The sequence below is a fragment of the Macaca mulatta genome, chromosome 1 (genome assembly GCF_049350105.2).
Source record: "Macaca mulatta isolate MMU2019108-1 chromosome 1, T2T-MMU8v2.0, whole genome shotgun sequence".
In the NCBI taxonomy this organism is placed as follows: Eukaryota; Metazoa; Chordata; class Mammalia; order Primates; family Cercopithecidae; genus Macaca; species Macaca mulatta.
Window position 1 is genome coordinate 23,383,582 of NC_133406.1, and position 27,274 is coordinate 23,410,855.

The window sequence follows — 27,274 nt, forward strand, 5'->3', positions numbered from 1 at the left end:
AACTTAATAAGTAGCTATTGTATTATGTAGCCAGTTTCTTTTTTTTTTTTTTTTTTACCTTGAGTCACAGAAAAACACAATAGAGAAATCAGAAGTTTAATGAAAGTGCTTTGGACAATTTCTAACATAAATTACAATGCAGAACTTTTAAAAAGTCCCAACCTAGCCAATCTCTAAATGTCCCATATCCAATCCATTATCAAGTGTTAACATTTTTGCCTTTAAAATAGATCTTCTTAAAGTATAATTAAAAAAAAATAGATCTTGATTCAGCTAAGCTATGAGGACGCAAAGACATACAGAGTGATATAATGGACTTTGGGGACTCAAGGGGAGGGTTGGGAGAAGGGTGAGGGATAAAAGGCTACACGTTGGGTACAGTGTACACTGCTTGGGTGATGGGTGCACTAAAATCTCAGAATTCACCGCTATAGAACTCATCCACGTAACCAAAAACCACTTGTACCTTAAAAGATATTGAAATTTAAAAAAAGAAGAAAAGAAGAAAGACCTTATCTTTTTACCTTAAATAGGAAGAAATCACAACAAAGAAATCCATGCTTTATTATAAAAAACAGAACAGAGATTGCGCACCATGATTAGTCAGAAAGTAGGTTCTCTTTTTATCTCTGAATTAATTAGTTTTCAGATCAGCTGCATTATCAAAGGCAAAAATAGCAACGGCATATACAGGAAGTAAATGTATTTTCTATTATATAACGGTCTGGTCCAGGGATAATATGGTGGCCCCCAAAGTATTAGGGACCGAGGCACCCTCTGTGTTCTTGTTCTGACATCCTCACATGTTAACTTCTCCATGTTCCTTGAAAGGGTGTTCTTTTTCGGCTTCTGGCAGAAGAGCTTCTGACATAGCAAGACGTGGTGATTAGTTTTCATATCAATAATCAACATCCAAAGTGATTCTGATGCAAGTGTCCTTGGACCACATTCAAAACAATTAAGCATTGTTTCCCATGTTATGACTCTCAGAACACTAATTTTGCAAGATGCTCCGTATAAAAAGGATTCTGTTGATAAATAAGTTTGGAAAACAGTACTTAACATATCCCCGTTTTGGAAATCACAATGATTATTAGGATATTTTGAACGTAAATAAGTGCTGCAGTAAAGAAATCTGCTCAATGGCCGGGCGCGGTGGCTCAAGCCTGTAATCCCAGCACTTTGGGAGGCCAAGACGGGCGGATCACGAGGTCAGGAGATCCAGACCATCCTGGCTAACACGGTGAAACCCCGTCTCCACTAAAAAATACAAAAAAAAAAAAAAAAAAAAAAACCAACTAGCCGGGCGAGGTGGCGGGCGCCTGTAGTCCCAGCTACTCGGGAGGCTGAGGCAGGAGAATGGAGAATGGCGTGAACCCGGGAGGCGGAGGTTGTAGTAAGCCGAGATCCGAACACTGCACTCCAGCCCGGGCAGCAGAGCGAGACTCCGTCTCAAAAAAAAAAAAAAAAAAAAGAAATCTGCTCAATGTTATACAACCCAATGTTTCTCAATCTTATTTGAACTCAGCATTGTTTTTTCAGGTGACTTATTAAACTCTGTAGGAAATGCTGTTTAAGAATCAGACTGGGGACCCTTTCGGCTTTCCGCTCGGAGGAGGCCAAGGTGCAACTTTCTTCGGTCATCCCGAATCTGGGTTCATCCGACACCAGCCGCCTCCACCATGCCGCCGAAGTTCGACCCCAGCGAGATCAAAGTCGTATACCTGAGGTGCACCGGAGGTGAAGTCGGTGCCACTTCTGCGCTGGCTCCCAAGATCGGCCCCCTGGGTCTGTCTCCGAAAAAGGTTGGTGATGACATTGCCAAGGCAACAGGTGACTGGAAGGGCCTGAGGATTACAGTGAAACTGACCATTCAGAACAGACAGACCCAGATTGAGGTGGTGCCTTCTGCCTCTGCCCTGATCATCAAAGCCCTCCAGAAACCACCAAGAGACAGAAACAGAAAAACATTAAACACAGTGGGAATATCACTTTTGATGAGATCGTCAACATTGCTGGACAGATGTGGCACTGATCCTTAGCCAGAGAACTCTCTGGAATCATTAAAGAGATCCTGGGGACTGCCCAGTCTAGGGGTCTATGGGCTGTAATGTTGATGGCCGCCACCCTCATGACATCATAGATGACATCAACAGTGGTGCTGTGGAATGCCCAGCCAGTTAAGCACAAAGGAAAATATTTCAATAAAGGATCATTTGACAAAAAAAAAAAAAAAAAAAAAAAAAAAAAAAAAATCAGATTGGGTAAAATTGGGAAGAAATCATTAAAGTTAGCAAGTAAGGGATCTTTAGTATCTTTAAATAGAGCAATTTCAGTTGAAGGGTGAGAAGAAGGCAGATGATAATAAGTTATGGAATGAACCAGAGGTGCAGTGCATACATTGAATGTACAACTATATTTTCCAAAAGGATAGTGAAAGAAAGAAAGGTGCAACACAGCTTCAGGAAGAAAAAAGTAGCCAGGAAGAGGGAGAACTTGCAAATCCAAGAGAAATAAGAAATAACTGGGTCATCAAGTGGAATGGAGACTGCAGAGGGAGATGAAGAGGAAGGGCTGAGAGAAGCAGCAAGAGACTTGTTCTGGGGACCCAGAAACCCGTAATACCCTCCTGAAAATCAAATCCCTTGGAAATGCACAGAGACACAGAGATAGCAACAAAAAAAGGGGTAAATACACTCAACATGAGGAACTCACCTCTCTCTCTGCCTCTCTCCCCATCTCTCTCTCTGTGTCTGCCCTAGTCTTCTAGTCTCCAAACTCCCAGTCCCCTGTGCCCCTTCCTGGGATACCATGTTGTTCTTCATCATCTTGCTAGAGGTGATTTGGATCCTGGCTGCAGATGAGGGTCAACACTGGACATATGAGTGCCCACATGGTCAGGACCACTGACCAGCCTCTTACCCTGAAGTGTGGAAACAATACACAGTCCCCCTTCAATATCCAGACAGTGCGACGATTGACCCTTAGATGACTGCTCTGCAGCTCCATGGATATGACTGGCCTGGCACTGAGCCTTTAGACCTGCACAAGAATAGCTACACAATGCAACTGTCTCTGCCCTCTACCCTGTATCTAAGTGGACTTTCCAGAAAATATGTAGCTACCCAGCTCCACCTGCACTGGGGCCAGGATGATCCCCAGGGGGCTCAGAACACCAGATCAACAGTGAAGCCACAGTTACTGAGCTCCGCATCATGCATTATGACTCTGATTCCTGTGATAGCTTGAGTGAAGCCGCTCAGAGGCCTCAGGGCCTGACTGTCCTAGGCATCCTAATTGAGGTGAGTGAGACTAAGAATATAGCTTATGCCAGCCTGGCCAACATGCTGAAACCCCATCTCTATTAAAAATACAAAAATTAGCCAGGTGTGGTAGTGGGCACCTGTAATCCCAGCTTACCTGGGAGACTGAGGTAGGAGGAGAATCGCTTGAACCCGGGAGGCAGAGGTTGCAGTGAGCTAAGATTGCACCATGTACTCCAGCCTGGGAAACAGAGCGAGACTCAAAAAACAAAAAACAAACAAACAAAAAGGATATAGCTTATGAACACATTCTGGGTCACTTGCATGAAATCAAGCATAAAGATCAGAAGACCTCAGTGAGACAGCTGCTCCCCCGACAGCTAGGGCAGTTCTTCCTTTACAATAGCTCACTCACAACTTCCCCTTGCTAGTAGTGTGCCCTGGACAGTTTTCAGTCCAAGGGCCCGGATATCAATGGAATAGCTGGAAAAGCTTCAGGAGACATTGTTCTCCACAGAAGAGGGGCCCTCCAAGTCCTGGTACAGAACTACTGAGCCCCTCAGCCTCTCAATCAGCAATGACCTTTGCTTTTTTCATCCAGGTGGGATCCTTGTATCCTACAGGTGAAATGCTGAGCCTCGGTGTAGGAATCTTGGTTGGCTCTGTCTGACTTCTGCTGGCCGTTTTTTTCATGGCTAGAAGGATCCAGAAGAAGAGGCTGGAAAATCAGAAGAGTGTGGTCATCACCTCAGTATGAGCCACCACTGAGGCATAAACTCCCTCTCAGATACCTTGGCTATGGATGCCTTCCTCTTGTGCCTCCAGGGGTGCTTTCCCCTCATGTCTCACCACCCCGCAGGGAACCTCTAAAATGGGGTGCAGGGATTGGCCAGGATTACTGTAGGAGTAGTAGGCACTCCTTCCTCTGGACATCCCCTATAGAGAAGTATGGACCCAGGCTCTCATTCCAGGAAGAACAGCAGAGCCTTCAGCCCCTCAAAACATGTAGAAGGAGATCAGGGGATCCCTGTGTTGTTAGTGCAGAGAATAAACTATTTAATTTTAGGGGAAGTTTGAGATGTACCCCCAAAGTCCTCCACCCCCTCACCTTTATGTCCCTTTCCCTAGATATATTGCAGGATCTACCCTTAGGAGAAAGAGTTGCTGTTGGGGTTGTATATTTTTGCTCAACATATTTGGAAACTAAAGTTTCTGGAGGAAAAAAAAAGAGAGAGATAAGAAATAACTGATGAAAAGTCCCAAAGGCAGCAAGAAAGAGGTGGGGTCAAGAGGGCAAGTAAAAATGTAAAGAGAAGAAATACTGTTTTCGTTTCCTCAAAAAAGAGAAAAGGTGAAAATATGAGTACAGATATATGTTTGGAAGTGAAGGAGCAGGGCTGGGAGAGAGCTGGTTTTCTCTGTGAAGTAGGAAGGAAAATCACCTGCTGAAAGTAAGGAGAAAAGAAAAAGGAAGATAAAGTTTTGGAACAGCACTTCTGGGAAATAACAAACTTTGCTAAGAATTAGTAAAAAGGTTGTTGAGCAATACTCAATGCTGAGTTGAATATTGAGTACATTTTTTTTCCATCCTCGCTCAGTGATCCAGTAGGAGAACAAGCAGGTGCTTGGATTCATCTAGGGTTGAGGATTAATGGGGTAATGGGGCAGATAAAGAGGAACAAAGGACCTGAAGGCCCTTGTGACATTGAATGATAACTTAGTTTTCAATAAAAGAAAAAAAGGCCGGCGCAGTGACTCACACATGTAATCCCAGCACTTTGGGAGGGGTGGATCACCTGAGGTCAAGAGTTCGAGACCAGTGTGACCAACATGGTGAAACCCTGTCTCTAAATACAAAAAATTAGCCAGATGTGGTGGCACATGCCTGTAATCCCAGCTACTTGGGAGCCTGAGGCAGGAGAATCACTTGAACCCGGGAGGTGGAGGTTGCAGTGAGCCAAGATTGTGCCACTGCACTCCAGCCTGGGCAACAAGAGCGAAACTCTGTCTCAAAAAGAAAGAAAAGGAGAAGAATGGGGAAAAGCTAAGGTTGGAAGCATCTAAGATATGTGTGTTCAAAGAGATTGTTCAATATTTCAAAGCTTTAGGTGGTGATTACATTAATTCTTGGGAATGAATTGTTGGAGTGAAGTGGAGGGGAAGTCTGCTGCAGTAAAGGATGTCTAGGAATTGCAAAGCTAGTTTAACAAGGTATATGATGAGCAATGGCTACTTTTAAATCTTGGCTCTGTCCCTTAACAACAAATGAATTTGAACAAGTTGCTAAACCGCTAAAACTTCTGTGTCTGTTTTCTTATTTTTTTTAAAAAAGGAGCAAATTATAACTAACTGGTAGGAGCAATGTAAGAAGACAACGTATGTAGACTGGGCATGGTGGCTCATGCCTTTATTCGCAGCACTTTGGGAGGCTGAGGCAGATGGATCACTTGAGGTCAGGAGTTCGAGACCAGCCTGGCCAACATGGTGAAACCCTGGCTCTAGTAAAAATAAAAAGATTAGCCGGGAGTGGTGGCGGGTGCCTGTAATCCCAGCTACCCCAGAGGCTGAGGCAGGAGAATTGATTGAACCTGGAAGGCGGAGGTTGCAGTGAGCCAAGATTGCCTCACTGTACTCCAGCCTGGGTGACAGAGCAAGACTCATCTCAAAAAAAAAAAAAAAAAAAAAAAAAAAAAAAAGACAACATAGGTAAAATATCTGGCACAGTAGGCTCAATAAGTAGGAGCTGCTATTACTGGACTGGTCGACTATAAGGATGTCATAGACACCTGGAATTATGGCAGAAAAGAGAACAGAAAGGAGCTGGGCATGGTTACAAGCACCAGTAATCCCAGCTGCTCAGGGGGCTAAGGCAGGAGGATCACTTGAGCCCAGGAGTTTGATGCCAGCCTTGGCAACATAGTGAGGCCCTGTCTCAAAAAAAAAATAATAATAATTTTTTTAAAAAGAAAAAAGAATATAAAGGAAAAGATTAAGCTGTGTGTTTAAGTCCTCAACAAATCTGAGGGTCCGCCTTTTAAGTTGCTAAAGGGGAGTATGGAGATTTGAGAGAACCCAGGCGATGTTAAGTCCCTGGCGGTGCCTTCTGGGAAGTACTCTCTTCTCTATCCTCCGGATTCTCATCTTAAGTGGGTATTGAAACTTCTGCTTCCAACCATGATGAAATAACTGGAACCACACTTTCCTTCCTGCCTTAAACAACTAGAAAACTGGACAAAATATGGGAAACAATGATTTATAAACATTGGACAACAGGTAGCATAAGTGGTCATCTTTGAGAGAAGGGAAACAAAGTAAGCTCTTCAAGTTTCCCAGCTCTCTACCTAAAAACAGGAAAAACAAATAGAACACAGGTGTTTCAGAGTTTAGGAAGATCAAAGCAGCTAGAATTTGTGGGGCAGTGCCAGAAAGAAGGGAACTATTGGCCGGGCGCGGTGGCTCACGCCTGTAATCCCAGCACTTTGGGAGGCTTAGGCAGGTGGATCACAAGGTCAGGAGATCGAGACCATCTTGGCTAACACGGTGAAACCCCGTCTCTATTAAAAATACAAAAAATTAGCCGGGCGTGGTGGGGGGCGCCTATAGTCCCAGCTACCCGGGAGGCTGAGGCAGGAGAATGGCGTGAACCCGGGAGGCGGAGCTTGAAGTGACCCGAGATCACACCACTGCACCCCAACCTGAGCAACAGAGCAAGACTCTGTCTCAAAAAAAAAAGAAGGGAACTATTAAAAAGAGAATTTTGGATATTTGAAGAGATTCCTCCCTCTATTCTCCCTCTATTTCCCCCAGCTTTATTGAAGTATAACTGACAAGTAAAAACTGTATGTATGTAAGGTGTACATTGTGATGTTTTGATATACATATATATATTGTAAAATGATTACCATGATCAAGCTAATTAACATATCGATTACCTCACATGGTTACCATTTTCTTGTGTGTGTGGTAAGAACATTTAAGATCTACTCTCCTAGCAAATGTCAAGTATGCAATACCGTATTGTTAACTATGGGAACCATACTATACAATTAGAGCTCCAGAATTTATTCATCCTGCATAACTGGAACTTTGTACTTTATGACCAACATCTCCCCATTTCCCTCCCTCTCAGCTCCTGGAAACATCATTCTACTTGTAGAATAGGCTGAGTACTGATCTGCAGTGTTCAGCAATGAGGAAACTACCCAGGGCAAGGGGAAAAACCACCAGAAAGGAGTAGGCAGGACAATCCCTTGACCTCATATAGGACTGGGAATAGTTTGGGTTCCCAGCAGCCAGCGTGGACAGATCTTATAATATAGGGTATTGTGTAGGGTCCTCAGAAGGCTATTGCCTCAATAATGGGGTCAAATTAGCGCTAGGCTAGTGGCTGCTCTGGGCCGCCATAACAAAGCTTAAAAGCAAGCCTCTTGTGCCTCTGCACTCCAGCCTGGGCGACAGAGCGAGACTCCATCTCAAGAAAAATAAATAAAATAAATAAAAGCAAGCCTCAGAAGAATCAAACCAATTCCAAATAACTTATCTTGTCCCAGAACAAAACTCTTGAAATATTCAAAGTAATACAACAAAGTCTATCACCTAGTAAAGTAAAATCCACAATGTCCAGGAGCCAATAAAAAATTATCAGGCATGCAAAGAAGCAGGAAAAGATAAGCCATGATCAAGAGGAAAACCAGTCAAAAGAAACAGACCCAGAAAACACACAGATGATGGAATTATTAGACAAAGATGTTAAAACAGTTGTTATACATATACTTCCTATGCTTAAAAGGTAAAGTGTAAACATGATGAATAGGAAAATGGAAGATACATAAAAGATCCATATCGAGATGGGTCTAGAGATGAAAAATTTAGTATCTGAAATTAAAAATAAACTGAATGACATGAACAGGTAGATACTACAGAAGAAAATATTAGTGAATGTGAAGACATAGCAGTAATTTTAAAGAAACTACAGATGAAACACAGATTAAAAAAAGACTGAGAAAAAGTGAATTGAATTAGTGGGCTTTGGGGTAATATCTAGTGACTGAACAGATATGTAATTAGAGTCTCAGACGATATAGCAGTTGGGAGGTAGAAAGAAAAAATGCTGGAAGAAATAATGGTCAAAATTTTTTCCACATTCGGCCAGGCATGGTGGCTCATGACTATAATTCCAACACTTTGTGAGGCCGAGGCAAGAAGATCGCTTGAACCCAGGAGTTTGTTACCAGCCTGGGTAACATTAGTGAGACCTCCTGTCTCTAAAAGTAAAAATAAATTTAAAAATTTAAAATATATTTTCCAAATTTGATGGAAACTACAAGCTTACTGGCCCAAGAAGTTCAGTGAACTTCAAGCAAAATAAACATTAAGGAAATGACACTGGGCCGGGCACAGTGGCTCACACCTGTAATCCCAGCACTTTGAGAAGCCGAGGCAGGTGGATCGCCTGAGGTCAGAGGTTCGAGACCAGCCTGGCCAACATGGTGAAACTCTGTCTCTACTAAAAATACAAAAATTAGCCAAGTGTGATGGCACATGCTTGTAATACCAGCTACTACTCAGGAGCCTGAGGCAGGAGAATCGCTTGAACCCGGGAGGCGGAAGTTGTAGTGAGCCAAAACTGCGCCACTGTACTCCAGCTTGGGTGACAGAGCGAGACTCCATCTCAAAAAAAAGAAAGAGAGAAAGAGAGAAAGAGAGGAAGGAAGGAAGGAGGGAGGGAGGGAGGGAGGGAGGGAGGGAGGGAGGGAGGGAAGGAAGGAAGGAAGGAAGGAAGGAAGGAAGGAAGGAAGGAAGGAAGGAAGGAAGGAAGGACACATCCTAATCAAAAGACCAAAAAGCTGTGAAAAGAAAAAAATTCTAAAGGAGGTGGTGAAGAATACGCCTTCTTCAAAGATTATTCAACTTTTACAGCCTGATTTCTGCAAGTTTGGGAGAACAAGATTTGCTTTATTTTAACAAAAACTTTTTAGGCCAAACTTCCTGACGTTTCTTCAGCAATACTTATATTTCAAAAGCTTACAAGACAGCCAGGCGCCATGGTTCATGCCTGTAATCCCAGCACTTTGGGAGGCCGAGGCGGGCTGATCAGAAGGTCAGGAGTTTGAGACCAGCCTGACCAATATTGTGATACCCTGTCTCTACTAAAAATACAAAAAGTAGCCCAGCCTGGTGGCGGGCGCCTGTACAGAGTCCCAGCTACTCGGGAGGGTGAGGCAGGAGAATTGCTTGAACCTGGGAGGCGGAGATTGCAGTGAGCCGAGATTATGCCACTGCACTCCAGCCTGGGCAACAGAGTGAGATTCTGTCTCAAAAAAAAAAAAAAAAAAAAGCTTACAAGACATTTAATCTGTTTGCTTCTTCTATTCAGTACCATGTGCCAATCAATAGCCACAGCCAGGATTCCTTTCTAGAGAGAGTACTTAAGCCTATTTCATTTATCTCTTTTCTTTCCTGCCCCAAACCCTCTTTTCTCAATTTAGTGTCAGTTGTCTTGAAACTATCTGAAACAATTGGGCATGATTGAAAGAAGATCTTTGCCTGACTGAAATGTCTCAGTGACAGTCCTCTGAGCTACAAGTCTTGTCTCGGCTATTACAGTACTGAAGCAGTTGGCTTTTAGAAATCTTTAAGTCCCCTGGACTCTATTCCCTTCCTTTGCTTGCAAACCAGTAGATTCTGGTGTGAGCTCATCTCTTTTTTGAACATACCTAGCCACAAACAGCCAGCAGCAGCCAACTCACAGTTACATTCTGGCTCATTCCATCTACCTTCCCTAGAAGTACCAGTACCATAAGAATTGTGTCTGCTTGTCAAGTTACCACAGCAACAGTTTTACCAAATATTTTGCCATGGCATAGGAAGAGGCTCTTTCAGTCAATGATATCAGTTCCTAACCTCCTGCTTTGCATCTACTAAGCCAATCCCTATGTTTTAGGTGTTGGATTTCTAAATTAGGGTAAGTTAAGCTAGTTTATTAAACAGATCCAAAATGTAATAGTTTACACACAATAGAAATTGTTTTTGCAATTTACCTAACAGTTCAGAGACATCTAAGTAAAATGTTCAAAATCTGTAGGAGCAGGGTTGGGGAAGAGGGGACTCAGCTCCACATGGTTACTGAAAGACTCAGGCTGCCATCTTCAACATATGGTTTCCAAGGAGGCTCCCAGCATGACCCTCCCAGTCATCCAGAGAAGAAAAACAGCAAGAAGTTTTCATTGGTAAGGCATGAAATGGTTCACATCACTTCTCTTCCCATTCCAGCAGAGATAACTTAGTTGAATGCCACAAAGAACTGCAAGGGAAACTAACTATGAGAGTGAAGAATGGATTTGGCGAGACAGAGGGCCATCTCCATCATTAGTACAGGCACTGTATCAGAGTTCTCCAGAGAAAAAGAAACAATAGGATAAAAAGACAGGGAGAGAGATTTTAAGGATCTGGCTCATGTGATTGTGGGGGCTGGCGAGTCTGAAATTAGTAGGGCTGGCTAGCAGGCTGGAGATTCAGGATAAGAGTTGAAGTTGCAGTCTTGAGTCAAATTCCACAGGGCAGCAATTTGGAAACTAAGTTAAGGTTTCTACATTGCAATCTTGAGAATTCCTTCTGCTTTAGGAGACCTCAGTCTTTGCTTGTGAGGCCTTCAGTTGATTGGATGAGGTCCATACATGTTATGAAACGTAATATGTGTTACTCAAAGTCTACTGATTGTAAATGTTTATCACATCTAAAAAATAACAGCACAGCAACATCTGGGCTGGTGTTTGACCAAATAACTGGGTCCTATAGCCTAGCTAAGTTGACACAAAGTTGACCATCATGTGACCATCACAGATAACCAAATATTGACAATGGTTACCTTTTAGAATCCAAAGTAAGGGAAGGTGCTTGAGGACAGCATAGGGAAGGAAGAGAGGCACAGATTTTTGCTTTTCATTTTATACCTTCACAGATACTTGTATTTGTACCAAATATGTATATTGCTTTCCTTTTTAAAATTGTTATTTTTAATAAGAAAGACAGAATTTTATGGATTGAACATGTGAGACTGAAAAGAAAAAAGGCCTTTTTTTTTTTTTTTTTTTTTGAGACAGTCTCACTCTCTTGCTCAGGGTAGTGTGCAGTGGTGCAATCTCGGCTCACTGCAACCTCTGCCACATGGGTTCAAGCGATTCTTCTGTCTCGGCCTCCCAAGTAGCTGGGATTACAGGCACACGCCACCACACCCAGCTAATTTTTGTATTTTTAGTAGAGATAGGGTTTCGCCATGTTGGCCAGGCTAGTCTCAGACTCCTGACCTCAGGTGATCCACCCTCCTTGGCCTCTCAAAGTGCTGAGATTACAGGCATGAGCCACAGCACCCGGCCAAAAAAAGGTTTTTTGAAAAAGAGGATGAAGCAATGGGTAGCTAGGAGCACATTGACCCTGCCTCTTGGTCCTCAGACAGAGGAGCAGAGAAACAGCAGCGTCTGCTCAACAGGGCTGTGAATTATCATGGATTATCAGATATATTTGTGTAATTACATTGACATTTCCCTCATAATAAGTTTAGGTTTTTAGTTCAAGTGGTGGGAGTATTCTATGATAAAATGGAAAATCTAGCAAGTCTCAGCAAAGAACAGGGGCTGCAGAGAACACATTGAAAATTAAACACAGAGCAAAGGTGAGCCAGGAAGGAGGAAGGCTTCAGCTGACTGGAGACATGTGATAAGAAAGACAATGGTCCCAGGAGAATAGGGACAAGGGGGTCAAAAGGCATGCCAGAGAGACCCTCCCGGATGTACCTGCTCTCTTTCTCTACTATTTTTAAGATTTCTCACCTTGTCGAGGGGGAAACAAAGCCTTTTATTGTTTTTTGTTGTTTTGTTTTTACATGGAAGTATATTGAGAGGCTTGAGGAGTGGCAGAAGGAGAGTCTAGGAATAAAAAGATATAATAATGCTTGCTGTGCATTTACCAGGTCTGTGTCGTCATGCTCAACCACAGGGAGCCTCCTGTTGGCCCCATTAGGGCACCCATTCTTATTTATTTATTTTTGAGACAGGTTCTCATTATCTCCCAGGCTGGAGTGCAGTGGCACAGTCTCAGCTCACTGCAGCCTCGACCTCCCTGGGCTCAGGTGATCCACCTCAGCCTCCTGAGTAGGTGGAGCTATAGGCACCTACCACCATACCTGGCTAATTTTTGCATTTTTTGTAGAGACGAGGTTTCACAATATTGCCCAGGCTGGTCTCAAACTCCTGGGCTCAAGCAGTCTGCCCACCTCGGTCTCCCAAAGTTCTAGGATTACAGCTGTGAGCTACCGCACTCAGCCCAGGGGACCCATTTTGAAGTTTCCTCAGTGTGTGATCTGCTCTACCTGTCTCCCTTCCCCTGAACCGTGGATACAAAACACTTCATTTCCCTAAAAAGCAGGCAGGGCCAATTTTCGTCACTAGGTGGCATGCCCATATAAGCAGTGAGCTGAGTTGCAGAAAAGATGAAGGAAAACTAGAAAAAGTGAACTCATTCAACAACAAAGAAGGAACTTCAAGAATGAGGTAAACGTATTTCAATTTCCTTTTTGAAATCTTTATCACCAACTTGCTTTTTTTGGTGCCCCACAACTTCAGGCTGGGTACTTGGTAGTGATAGAACTATCCCTGAACCAGGTGGCAGCAAAAAGCAAAATATGGACTAAGAAAAGCCAACAAACCAAAGGAACTAAGGGCTTAATCACCCTTTCGGGCAGCCCACTTCTATCTTGAATGGCCCCTCTAAATCATTGTGCATATTCTTCAGTATTTTTATATTATCCAAAAGTCATTCCCCCCAGTTTCTTTTTCTTTTTGAGACAGAGTTTTCTCTGTCGCCCAGGCTGGAGTGCAGTGAGGTGATCCCGGCTCACTGCAACCTCTACCTCCCGGGTTCAAGCGATTCTACTACCTCAGCCTCTCAGGTAGCTGGGATTATAGGTGTGCGCCGCCACACCTGGCTAATTTTTGTATTTTTAGTATTGACGGGGTTTCACCATGTTAGCCAGGCTGGTCTCAAACTCCTGACCTCACATAACCCGTCCACCTCGGCCTCCCAAACCGCTGGGATTACAGGCATGAGCCACTGCGCCTCACCCATTTTTTCCCTTTTCCCAGGTTTGTACAGCCCCTAATTTGTCCCAGTGTTTATCCCACATGACTAGAGCAAATCATGACTGGACGAAGGTCATATTCCCTCACAGTAATTATTTTGAACACTTACTTTTTGTAATTAGGTATTCGTTTGAGATTTATTTCTCTCCACCAGATTGGAACTCCATGAAGGTGTGATTATGCATATTTTTGGTGACCACAGTATCCCCTGGCATACCGTAGGCACCTAACATTGACCAAAAGCCTCCTAGCCTTTGCAAAGGCTTGCCTTTTTCTAATCTATGTCCATCCTGCCACCAGAGTGATCTTAAAAGGTAAATCTAGTTATACCACTTCCTGCTTGTAGTCAATGGCTTCTCAGAGATTTCAAACTAAACCCTTTTACTTATCCTGAACTGGCCTCACTACTTGCCACCTCCCCACGTGTCCCCCATGCTCCACCCATCCTAAATTACTGTTTCCTGCCTCTTTACTTTTGTGTACATTATTCGTTCTGTCTCAAATGCTTTTCCTTCAGCTTTTTTTTTTTTCCCACCCAACTTCAATAAAGCCTTCAGAACTTGGTTTTTGTCACCTCTTTCAGAAACCCTTCCTGGACCTGAGTTAGATATCCTCTTCTATGCTCCTATAACACACTGTTCATCTCTACTTACCATACTTTGTTGGTTCATTCAAAAGCCATCCTATCTATACTCTAAGACGCTTGAAAGCAAGGGTTTTATATTGCAAACTTTTGCTGACACAGTACCCAAAGTCTTCACCAAATATAATCAATGGTTTCCTTCTTTCTACCTACCTCATCATAATCATTAATGTTTATTTCCCTTCCTCCTAGAGGAAACAGACTATGTGTTATTATTAATCCCTTCACCTACCCTGGTCCTGTTGAGTTGCTCTGACATAGCTGAGAAGAATCACAATGGGGAGGTGATATTCACATCGATAGGGTGTTTAAGGATTGCGGCATATCATTTATAGAGATTATGATCCCTGTACCTATAGTCCTGTCATTTTTTAGTAGACATGAGTACTTTGTGTTATTTGAAGTCTTCTGAATGTTTTAATTTTTATTGTGTATTAATAAATCCTATCTAGTGAGATAAGCAGGAAATGGGTTTTATTTATTTTTTATTGGAGGAGAAGGTTTAAAATTAAATGGTATACCTTAAATTATCCAGTGAACATGAAGCACAACCAAGACTAGAAGAAAATGAAATGTGTTCATCCACAAGTCTAGTGCTTTATCAGCAAGATTTTACTTGATAAAGCTTTCAGACAAATGAAAATAATCTTAAGCAAAATCATCTAATTCCAATCTAGAGTCATTATAAATTAATGATCACAGGGGAAAAGAGAAAAACAAATTGTCAAATGGTTTCTTAGTGTATATAGAAAGGATATGAATCTAAATTTTTTGAACACTTCACTAATCAACTGTTTTTAGTAACGTTTCCTTATAATTTACAAAGGATCTTTACATATATTATTCTCATTTCATTTTTGTAACAGTTTTATGAGTATGCAGGCCATTGCAGGAATTATTGTTCTCTTTTGTGGAAACCGACGCTCACAGTAGCTACCAGTTGTAAGATTTCTGAGCAGATTTCTACTCAGCTCACCTTTGTGTCCACAACGCCTGTAGCACAGGGTCTTGCACAGAGGTCATGCTTTAAATGTGCTTGGTGAATGGGTGAACGAATGTATGCAATTATATCATGATACAAATGTCAGGTTCTTGCACTTTCTGGTCTTCCAGAAAGTATATTTGAGAAAAGAAGTCACACTCTTTGCTAATGCCTTTCTGGAAAATTGGTTGTTCTTGATTATTTTCACCAAGTTATTCATTACTACAATATAGTCAAAATCTTAGATAAGTACACCACATCTAATTTAAAGTGGTCTTTGGTGCTTCAAACTTGACTTCACCCAAATTTCCTTATTCTTCAAGTTCCAAAGAGAACTTTTATTTTATTTTTTTCCAATGGTTTGCTGCCTGCTGCAACCCATTAGTGAGTGGTAAAATTAGTGGATTATGACCAAATTTTTCGAAGAATGAAATAAAATATCAAAGTGCATATAAGAGGTAAGTATTGTTTCATGGGACTTCTATATCTGGAATGCAATAATAAAAATGTATTTCTTACTGTGGGGTTGTGGTCAAAAAAGTTTGAAGACCACTGTACTAAAGTATTGCCCCATTTTGCTTAAAAATGTAAAATTTTCTCTAGAATGGAACAATTTGTCACCAGATCAAGCTTTCAGACTTTTTCTACTTTCTTGGTATGTATGACCTGTTTAAGATCCAATTGACCGTTCAGCAAATGGCTGAAATAGCTATAAACCCAAAAATCACTTTTGTATTTTAAAAAAATTATATTTAAGGATTCCTGAGAAGCCAGATGAATTTTGGAGCCAAATATGTTTCTGGGTTTTAAAATGTGCTTAGCCTCCATCTGCAGAAGGCCACTTGAAACTTGAAATATCATCTCTTAGTACATTTAAGTAGACTTACTTAAGAAGTTTATCCTCTTCCCAATTCATCTGGTGACGGTGGAATAATTTTTAAGTTTCTTCTAAGATTCAAAAAGTCTTGTTAAAATATACTATTTAGACAATGAGAGTAATGTGGGAAAGCTTTGTCAAAAAATGGAATAGAGACAGTGATAATCATCTAAATGATACTCTGAAGACCCCGACTCGTCTTATGTAAAGACATTTTGAAGATCTTTTGCATGTAGGGTAACAGGTCCAGATAGGATTCAAGTTAAGCAGTTTTACATTGTAGCCCCAATGGAGACAGCCCTACTGGGTGCTGCAGTAGAAAGAGTGTGGACCCTGAAAACTAAGGATCTGGGTTCTTCCTGGTTCTGTTACTTACTGGTGTATGATCTTGGATAAATCATGATTTGTCACCATAAAGTGGAAATAATAAAAAGATATCCTATCTCCCTCATAGGATTCCTGTGTTTGAAGAGCAAATGCCTTCAACATGCCAGGCATAGTATCAATTGCTTTACAGAATCCATCAAGAACACTATGAGGTAAAAACCTATTTATCTGACATGATTAGAACCAGTAATTTGTAGGTTAATCTAAAAAGTTAATTACAGTTATGAAAAAATACATATACACATACTTTAGACATGTTTATTTTAACTTAAAACATACAAATATATACTTGTTCACTGTTGATGTAGGGCCAAGGCCTTTTCCTTGAGTATGAGTCTACTGATTGAAATACTGTTTTTTTTTCTGCATAAACCAAAACGAAACCCATCACCTCTGATTTCCAGTTTTGGTTTCTTTAAAGTGGAGCATGAATTAAAACACTAAGAAGTAATGCTGAATCTTTCTAAATTTTTTGTTACTTTTATTAGTCTTTGTATTTCTCCAATGGCAATTATTTTTAGCAACTTTTTTTATTGTTATTCCAAGTCATTCAGCTTAATTTTCACAGAATTAATCCTTCTTTTGTATTCATATTTCATAACTTCACATATTTAGTCCATGTATTTAATTACAATAAGTAGGATAAATTATGTTACACAATTGACAGCTTATTTTTTGTATTTTTAGTAGAGATGGGGTTTCACTATGTTGGCCAGGCTGGTCTCACTGTGTTGACCAAGCATGGTTGACAGCGTTCAGTGTGATGTGGATGCTGGTCATCAAGCTTTTCACAGGGAACTGGGAGGATCCATCTGAAGACTCAGATAAGTGGAAATCAGATAAGGGAGCTTTGACTGAGTTATTAACTCCATTTTCCAGATGAGGCTATTGAAGCTTAGAAAGTTAATTGTCCATTTTTAAATGAATGACTCATATATGAAAGGCTCTAACAGAAATACAGGGAGGAGAAATCTAACTCAACCATGTAAAAGGTGATGCTAAGTAGGAAAAGTAGGAGAAGAAAATCAGGCAAATAAGAGAAAGTACATTTCAGTCTGAGAAAACAAAGGTAGTAAAGTCCAAAAAGAACATGAAAGGCTGAGCACTGTGGCTCACGCCTGTAATCCTAGCACTTTGGGAGGCTGAGGTGGGAGGATCACTTGAGCCCAGGAGTTCAAGACCATCCTGGGCAACATAGTGAGACCTCATCTCTATTTTAATAAAAATAAAAAGAACATGAAAAATGCAGAATTTAAGAAATCTGCTTAGCTAGAGGACAAGATATAGTGGGGCAGGCAGGCGCGGTGGCTTATACCTGTAATCCCAGCACTTTGGGAGGCGAAGGCGGGCAGATCATGAGGTCAGGAGATCGAGACCATCCTGACTATCATGGTGAAACCCCGTTTCTACTAGAAATACAAAAATTAGCTGGGCATGGTGGCGGCCGCCTGTAGTCCCAGCTACTCGGGAGGCTGAGGCAGGCGAATCACTTGAACCCGGGAGGCGGAGGTTGCAGTGAGCCGAGATCACCTCACTGCACTCCAGCCTGGGTGACAGGGTGAGCCTCTGTCTCAAAAAAAAAAAAAAAAAAATCATTCCCACAGCAAGATGGAGGGTGAATTGGAGTCAGGAGAACTAGAATAAAGGAGACTACCTGGTAGGCTATTGCAGAAAAATTAAGGGGACAGTAATAAGGATCTGAGTCAGTGTTGGTGACATCCCCACATGGTATTCTCTTCCCAGTAGGTCTCCTCCCTTTAGCCAACAAGTGTGAAGTGTTAAGGGGGCAATGTCACTGCAGAGCATGTCCCTGCCAGCTTCACTATTAGCTAAAAATTAAATTGTTTCTGGTAACAATTTTACCTGCCCATCTTTTCACAAATTATGGGGCTTATGACTGGGGTTAAACCCATAAGAAAACTGTTAATCTCTGCTTTATAGCTTAAATATGCTTTTTTGTGCAAAGCCTAGAAACCCATCAAAATGCTATATAAAGTAAAAGAGAAATCTCTAAAAGTTGGAAATAAAACAAATGTATGTAAATGTATATTCTGCTGGCAATAATCTTAATCATTCCAGATAACTTGAAATCTCAGTATTTGGACTGTGAACTCATAGTGTGATATACCTTACACAATCCTCCCTGTCCTCTATCCCACAAAAACAAAACTTAACCTATTTTCATTAACTATGTTGTTGGTAATGTTTATGTTAATATTCTGAGACTTCTGAGTGTATATTCTTAGCTTATACTAATGAATAATTGTGTAATATTCTAATTATATCAGCCAGGTGCTGCAAATTGGAATTCTCAGTATAGTTTGATAAAGAAGACACAGACCAAAGAAATTAAGTAAAAATTCTTTTTTACTTAAAAAAAAGTATCAGTATAACTTCATGCTGTATTTTATATTAAAACAACAACAAATAATATCGATGTTAGTCCACAGAAAGGCCTAGAAACCTAAAAACCCAGTCTCAACATTCCTAGTGCTCTGATCGCAATCGCCAAATGCCATTTTCCAGTAAAGAGGAAACAAGCCTCTTTGGAGAAACTGTTTTCTTTTTTTTTTTTTTTTTGGTATATAAAATGGCTCAAATCTTTATTATTTTTAAATAGTTTAAAACATTAAGCAGTTATTATGTGCCAGGCATTGTTGTAGGCACTTGAACAACAGTATTTTTTTAATTCTCAAAATAATTCTGTGATGAAAATGTTATCTCCAACATACATGTAAAAACCAAAAAAACAGGGTAGAAAATATTAAAGTAATTTTCTCACCATCATTTACTTACTAAGTAAATCAAACCTAGGTTCATCTGACTCTAAAGCCTTTTCTGTTGATGATTATGCTCTTCTAGTGCTTAAAAACAGCATTTTTTTCCTTTAAGAAGATAAAAATCCTTTTATGTGAAGGATTAGAAAGTTTGCTAGTAGAGAACTGGAGTGGACATTCTAGGGACTAGCTTGAGCAGAGGCATGGAAGCGTGACAGGTTACAGAGAATGCTAAGTCTAATAAACCAGCCCAGCTCTATAGCATAATGAGTTTTGGGAATTATAGTCAAGTATTATTAACTCATACTTCACTATTTCCAAATGTGTTGATTATCATCCTCTCATACTAAGCTGAATTTATCATGGCATTATCTAAATGAGTTTGCAAAGCAAAAGAAAAAAAAATTGGAGAAACTGTTTTCAAGTCATGCAGGAAATACACAAGATGAGCCTTAGAACATCTTGTTATATCACTTAGCAAGGATGCTACCAACGACAACGAGGGGCATGCAAATAGACTCAGGAGCCAAATGAAAGAGGCTCTCACTGGCCAAAAATGGGCCAATTTGAGCATTCATAAGAGAAATAGCTTCAGTGGACTGAAGTACATCAAATATATTTAAATGCACGAATAGATAATGACATACACATTAATTATTCACTATTGGAGGATATTAATAAACAGCTCATTATTTTGAAGACCAAGGAGTTAAGCATTTATTCTTAATTTTCTCCCAAAAAGTAGATGAGGGGAAGTTTCTATCTAGAGGCATTTTAGATCATAAATGAAGGAATACTAGAATTAGAATACCATCATTTTTAATACCTCATTAATTAATAGATCAAAAACTCCTCACATTACAGAGACAACCAAGAGTATGAAAAAACTAGCATGCAATCACCAAAATCCAAACTAAGAAAAACTCTACAAGGTGAACAACACTTCTTCAACAAATATTGTAAGAGGGCAGAGAGATGCTGATAAACCAATAGGTGAGTGAACCCAAACCTGCAGCTTCAGCATCACCTGGGAATTTGGTAGAGATGCAAATTCCCAGACTCCACAGCAGGACTTACAGATCACCAACTCTGGAGTGGGGCCCAGCAGTTTGTGTTTGAACAAGGCTCTAGTGATTCTGATACACTCTAGTTTGAGGACCACAACAATAGAAGAAATTTAGGATGCGTATCAGCCAGCTGCAATATTCAGTACCTTATTTGGTTCCTTATTCCAAAAAACTGCCAAAACTTTTTACATCTATAGACAACATATAATATTAAGAAACTGTCCATTTTCTTAGGTGTAAAAATGGTATTAAGATTATACATATTTTTTAAAGCCCTAAAATATTTACAGATGATAAGATTTGCTTCCAAATAATACAGGAAGGGCAAAAGCAGGTGGGGTTACAGATGACACAAATTAGCTAGGAGCCAATAATTGTCAAAGGTGGAGGATGGGTTACCTAGGTGTTCTTTATTCATTCATTCTCTCCCTCTCTCTCTCTCTATATATATATATATGTATATATAATAGTATATTTTTGAGATTTTTTTATTCTAAAATTTTTTTTAAACTCAAACTAGAATAAATTAAAACAAAAGATTATGACTTAAGCAGAATTAATCCAAAAGAAGAGAAAGTATATAGTACTTTTACTTAAAGGGCAGTATTGAAATACATAAAATAAGTATAAATAGTCTGAAAAAAACCTGCTCCATACTAGTTGTGGCAAAATGCTTTTGTTTAAGAAGTAAGCGAGATCTAGATGCTCTATCAATTGTCTGATGTCATTTTAAGTAACTGGCCCCATTGGAGAAAATGACTTACCTGGGAAGAAAGAGGTCCAGTCTGGTCAAGGGCATATGAATACCTACACATATTTGTTTTCCAATTTCCAAACTAGCTTAGCTTTTAGAATGTAACCTGTTAATAAACTCAGGTTTACCATCATTTTTAAAAGTTTACCACTTTAGCATATTATGATTGCAACCTGAGTAGACTAATGCAGATATTATTAACGGCTGTTTTTTTTCCCTAGACAGGAGACAATCCATCTCTTACATAGGGAAAATAACCAAATTATGTGTTATGAGAGAGGTTCAGAGGCATGTCTTGAAATGTCATCTCCAGTGACATTTGGACATTTGGTGATGCTGTGGACCTAGAGTGTCATCCAAATAACTAGTCTTGAAATTTCTTCAGGACAAGAAATTTTTAAAAAACTAATTGTGAGGCTGCAGTAGCCCTTAATAACTCCCTGAATTTAATTGTTGTGATAGGTTTACTTCCTCTGTAATATATCTTTGTTATTGTGCTTTTAAGAATAGAGTGAATATACATAAGCAGAATGGTTTAGAAAAAAATTCAAAAGAATTTTTTAATGATATAGGGTGAATAGATATAATCTCTCCTTTTTAACTTCTCCCTCTTATTTATTCTTTAGCATGGAAACATAATTTGTATATGAAAACCTGGTCCATAAGAAATCTGATTAGAAAGCACCAACTTCAAAGCCTCAGGGTATGAGTGATAGAGTGTGCTATACATTCTCACTTTAAAAAGGTGATGGCAGAATTCTGAGGAGGGTTTCATGTTTTACTTTAGGTATTTCGTATTTGTCATTATTGTTATTATAAGCATAATTTTCTTCATTATCATTCAAATTACTATTTTGCTTAGAGTGGTCAATGATATGGAGAAAAGACCATTAAAAGTCATCACCATCCATTATCAGACATCACTCTGATAAAAGTAGTCTCAAAATAGGGACTTCTGTTCCCTTTCATCTGCTTTGAGCTCCTGCTGTGTTCCCACCCATGTTGACTACTTTGTAAAAAGGAGAAAAAAAAGACAAAGTCCAACTTTAGAGAGCTCTAGTTGAGGAGATGAGGTGATGAGAAGAGAATCACCACATACCTATGAGGAGGCTGTAATAGAGAGCTTGACAGCCTGGACTATTCGGCTTTACACTGGTTGAATTCAAATCCTGACTGCCACTCAATAGCTCTGTGATGCGGAGCAAGTTACTAACCTCCCCTGCCCCAGTTTCCTCATCTGGTAAATGAAAGTAAGAACAGTAATTACCTTGTAGAGTTGTCTTGGGATAATCCTTAACTTAGATAATCCATAAAACACTCAAATTTATCCACATATACATCCATATATTTTATTTCTCTGTTGACCACTGTTTCTTGTATCCCATACCTTTGCCTTGGGCAGACTCTTCTTTTTTGTCCTTGAAATATAACCTTTAATAATTCAATTCTCTTAGTTTTATATGTCTAAACATGTCTTTATTTTGCCTCCAATATTGTGCATAAAATTCTAAGTTGACACTTATTTTCCTCAGCACTTTGAAGATATTTTTCCACTGTCTTGTGGACTTTACGGTGCTGATAAGAAAGAAGCTTGCTGTTGGTTTAACAATGATTACTTTGAAAATTATGTGTTTTTTTCTCACTGGTAGAATATTCACATTTAAGTAGACATTTGATGAATGTGCATATTTATTGATAAGACTCCACACAGGACTCCTAATTCCATAGATTATAGGGGAGGATCATGGTACAAACATCCTCCTCCCTTATGAAGGGGCATGGCAGAAACTGAAGGCTATTGTGACTAAAAGGAAGCTCTGCAAGATTAATAACATATAACTATAACCTTGCCTCCGAGGGGGATCTAAGACTGTCCCCACAAGAATCTGAGAGACTGTAAGAGGATATGAAGAGAACAGCTGAGGACCCTTATTTTTATTTATTTATTTATATTTAATTTTTTTTTCAGACATCAGTGTTACTTGCCAAGACCCTCATTTTTAAACTCCCACGAGTTATTACGTTCCTTTCCACTCTTGCTTTCCAATTCCTACACTAGGACAAGTCTGTATTTTGAGTATATGAGTCAAGTATGGCAAAAACTACAGTACTTTAAAAACTTTTATTTTAGTCCTTCCTGGCCCATGCTAAAACTTACATCTAGAAATATGGCAAAACAAAATGAAACAGATCTCTCCTTGTACATAAAATAGCTAAAAATTTGGCCTCTTTATTGATCTTATGTCATATATTTGGCTTGAAATAAAACAACAACAAAACAAACAGTTACAATTAAGGGTTATACAAACTAAATTTTTCTTCTAAATCTCTAAATGCGCTTAGAGAGCAACTCGCAGGGCATACACAGGGCCTTGAGAGTCGGTCCCACAGAAAATACTTATGTAAATGAAACAAGAAGGATGCTATTTGCTTTTCATTACATAAATATCACCTGAACTTAACTAATCAATCCACTTATTTGATAAAAATCATCTAGGACCAAAAGCACTATCAAGTTTGCTGGGTGCCATTTTCACTCTAATCATACCCAAAAGGCCTAGAAATAATTCGAAACTAGAAAGAGGCCCAAGTAGTAAGGCTACCTGTGGCTCTTGCTGAAAAACATTTGCCAGTCTGATGTGCGTGTGTCTAGAAAGAATGATAGAAACTAAAGAGTTCTGCTTGAGTTCAGGAGAACTTCCCAGAAGGAGGTGGTGGGCCAAGAAATCCACCTGCCTGCTTGGTGGCGGCTCGTGAAGGGGCAAGGCCGAGAATCTTCTGAATGTTCTGTGAAGAAAACAGAGTAAGGATAGGGTGTTAATATCAAATATACAGAAGATGTATTTTATGTAGCTCTCAGGCAAAGGAAACTCATATAGATTAAAGGTATCATTATGACCTGCAATAGGATGATTATCACTATGTTAATTTTAAAAAGGCCTACAATGTAATGAAAATCACAGAACAGTAAAAGCCTTCCTTACCTGATGAGACCTTGGTCTACTAATGAAAGTGGTTGATTTTTTTCAAGCAGACAATGATAAAAGGAGATAATCTTTTTAACAAGAAGCATATGAAGAATATTCATTAGCTATTTCTTATGGGCATTTTCTTTGAGTATGGGTCTGCTGGCTGGATTTGTCATTACTGCACTGTCTATAATTTTCAGTTTCGGCCAGGTGTGGTGGCTCACGCCTGTAATACCAGCACTTTGGGAGGCCAAGGCAGGTAGATCACTTGAGGCCAGGAGTTCAAGACCAGCTTGGACAGGATGGTAAAACCCCATCTCTACTAAAAATAAAAAATAATTAGCTGAGTGTTGTGGCGTACGCCTGTAGTCCCAGCTACTCGGGAGGGTGAGGCATGAGAGTCCCTTGAACCCAGGAGGCAGAGGCTGCATGAGCCAAGATTGCACCACTGTACTCCAGCCTGGGCAGCAGAGTGAGATTCTGTCTAAAAAATCAGTTTCAGTTTCTTTACAGTGTTGAAAGTACTTAGAAACCTGCAAAGCACTCTGAGTTCAGAATTCTCTTAAATTTTCAGCACCCCCCATCTTTTTCCATTGTTTCATCTACATCTAATGCAATTTTTAAAGAAACTCACTTTTATTCAGTTTTTAAAAATGTATTTCGTTCTCATAATAATGTTTTTTTTTTTTTTTTTTTTGAGGCGGAGTCTCACTCTGTCATCCAGGCTAGAGTGCAGTGGCGCGATCTCGGCTCACAGTAACCTCTGCCTCCTGGGTCAAGCGATTCTCCCTGCCTAAGCCTCCTGAGTAGCTGGGATTACAGGCGCCTGCCACCATGCCCAGCTAATTTTTGTATTTTTTTTTTTTAGTAGAGATGGGGTTTCATCTCTACTAAAAAGTTCAATTGGCCAGGCTGGTCTTGAACTCTTGACCTCAGGTGATCTGCCTGCCTCAGTCTCCTAAAGTGCTGGGATTACAGGCGTGAGCCACCATGCCTGGCCAAAACCCCTCCCCGCCCCCCCTGCTTTTTTTTTTTTAAGATGGCGTCTGGCTCTTGTCGCCCAGGCTGGGGTGCAATGGCATGATCTCAGCTCACTGTGACCTCTGCCTCCCGAGTTCAAGCAATTCTCCTGCCCCAGCCTCCCAAGTAGCTGGGATTACAGGCATGCACCACCACGACCAGCTGATTTTTGTATTTTTAGTAAAGATGAGGTTTCACCATATCGGCCAGGCTGGTCTCAAACTCCTGACCTCAAGTGATCCGCCCGCCTCAGCCTCCCAAAGTGCTGGGATTATGGGCATGAGCCACTGCGTCCAGACAATGTAGCGTTTTATAAGAGGAAAAAAATCTTAGAGATCCTGATTATTTTTGCCCAATTCCTTCATTTTATATCTGAAGAAACTAAAACTCAGAAAGGTATGATGGACGGCTTATCCAGAATTACAAAGCTAAATTAAGAGCACAGTTAGAATTTAAACCTATTGTGTTTTGACCCTAAATCTAATGGATTCTCTTACACAGTAGTTTCTATGTTAAAGTTTTGCTCTTCAGAACAAACTCCATTCTGTGGTAGGCAGGTTTACATGCACTATTCATCCAGTAGTTACTGAGTACCTACTGGATACTATGAGAATATCCATTCCCAGGCTTCTCTGCAAGCATACACACCCTCAATCCTTCATCATGAAGAATGATGACTATTATGGATAAGAGTGTGTATTGAGGTAACACTGTTAGAATACAACAGAATGTTTAAATATGGAGGACATAACTTTAAGGACTCATCTAAATTATATTTACCATAAAATATTTCAATACATACATTCCACAATACTATAGCTCGTGCTTTAAGAAGACATCTGAAACAGGTGGAGAAAAAAATCAATCGTTAGTACATTAGGATACTTCTCCTTAGTAAAGATGGAAAATGGTGTGACTTTGTATTTCTTTTTCTGAGACGTGGTCTTGCTCTGTCACCGAGGCTGCAGCGCAGTGGTGTGGTCACAGCTCATTGCAACCTCCACTTCCCGGGCTCAAGCATTCTTCCCACCTCAGCCTTCCGAGGAGCTGGGACTACAGGCATGCCACCATATCCAGTTAATTTTTGTATTTTTAGTAGAGTCGGGGTTTTGCCATGTTGGCCACGCTGGTCTCAAACTCTTGGGCTCCAGTGATCCGCTCACCTCAGCCTCCCAAAGTGCTGGGATTATCGGGGTGGGCCACCATGCCCGGTCTACTTTGCATTATCTTTTTTTTTTTTTTTTTTTTTTTTTTGAGGCAGAGTCTCACTCTGTCGCCAGGCTGGAGTGCAGTGGTGCGATCTTGGCTCACTGCAACCTCTGCCTCCCGGGTTCAAGCGATCCTCCTGCCTCAGCCTCCCAAGTAGCAGGGACTACAGGCGCGCACCACCATGCCCAGCTAATTTTTTGTGTTTTTAGTAGAGACAGGGTTTCACTATGTTGGCCAGGACAGTCTCGATCTCTTGACTTTGTAATCCACCTGTCTCGGCCTCCCAAAGTGCTGGGATTACAGGCGTGAGCCACCATACCCTACATTACTTTTATAATAAAAATAGCTCCTTAAAGCTCACCTCCAAAAAACCCATTACACAAAGCAGTAAAAAGACCAAATGATGTCACTAATTTGCAATTTCTTTAGTTAATTAATAAGTATTTCCTGAGCACCTACAATGTATTTAGCACTAAACTAGGCATTAAGGGAAATTGCTTTAAAGATAAAATTTGAAATAGTTTAAGACATACAGAATTAGCTGCTGATAAACATATTTGTCTAGTTAACAAATACAGTAATATAGCCTAGAAAAAATACACAAGGGATTCTTGCTCAGTTATTCAGAAGGGTCAAATAGATGAGTCCTTATAACTTTAGAGATTAAAAACCAACATAAAAATGTTGGATGCCCTTTATAGGTTTATTGCGATTTAAAGAAGATGATTAAAAAAATAAAAAATAAATAATATTTTGAAGAAATGAGAAACTGAACTGGTAGTCTGTTGAATTTCATTTACTAACTCAAAATATTTAAATGACTACTGAGGGTAAGCCACTGCTCTAGACAGGAATATCTCAAATAGCAATAGCAGCAACAAAAAAGTGTTAAAAACGAGACACTTCAGTAGCCACAGTCAAAGTACATGGAAATTCAGGCAACTCTATCCTTTCCTTGTGGCTCTTGCCACAGACCCATTTTGGGAACACTAAATTAAATGTATCAGTGTTACATTACGCAAGTATTTGTATTTTAACACAAACGCTCTGCATTTACTGCATGAAATTTTATCCTTTAGTGAAATTCTAAACTAATCTGTTTAAATTCCTATAGTCTCACGGGTGAAACCTAGGTCTTCTATTTTTCTCAGATAGATTTCCCCTGCTTTCCCATCAGTAAAATCTTTGTA

General features: G+C 40.1%; 1 protein-coding gene and 2 pseudogenes across 3 annotated transcripts in view; 2 read left to right on the forward strand and 1 right to left on the reverse strand.

Moving 5' to 3' along the window:
• Nucleotides 1-1,659: 1,659 nt before the first annotated feature.
• Nucleotides 1,660-3,552, forward strand: LOC144329457 (large ribosomal subunit protein uL11 pseudogene; annotated as a pseudogene). The gene has a single exon (XR_013416111.1). The product of XR_013416111.1 is annotated as a large ribosomal subunit protein uL11 pseudogene (transcript).
• Nucleotides 2,812-4,171, forward strand: LOC100423402 (carbonic anhydrase 14-like; annotated as a pseudogene).
• An 18,820-nt stretch (nt 4,172-22,991) lies between these two features.
• TMCO1 (transmembrane and coiled-coil domains 1) overlaps nt 22,992-27,274 on the reverse strand; it is a 169,010-nt gene continuing 164,727 nt past the window's right edge. Inside the window, exon 7 of one of the 2 annotated variants that reach the window (XM_015125464.3) lies at nt 22,992-23,673. In XM_015125464.3, the coding sequence (XP_014980950.1) occupies nt 23,575-23,673 (99 nt within the window). In that variant the 3' untranslated portion in view covers nt 22,992-23,574. Of the gene's footprint in view, nt 23,674-23,902; nt 25,715-27,274 lie in introns of those variants that run through there. The other variant, XM_077999039.1, reaches the window with a different exon arrangement.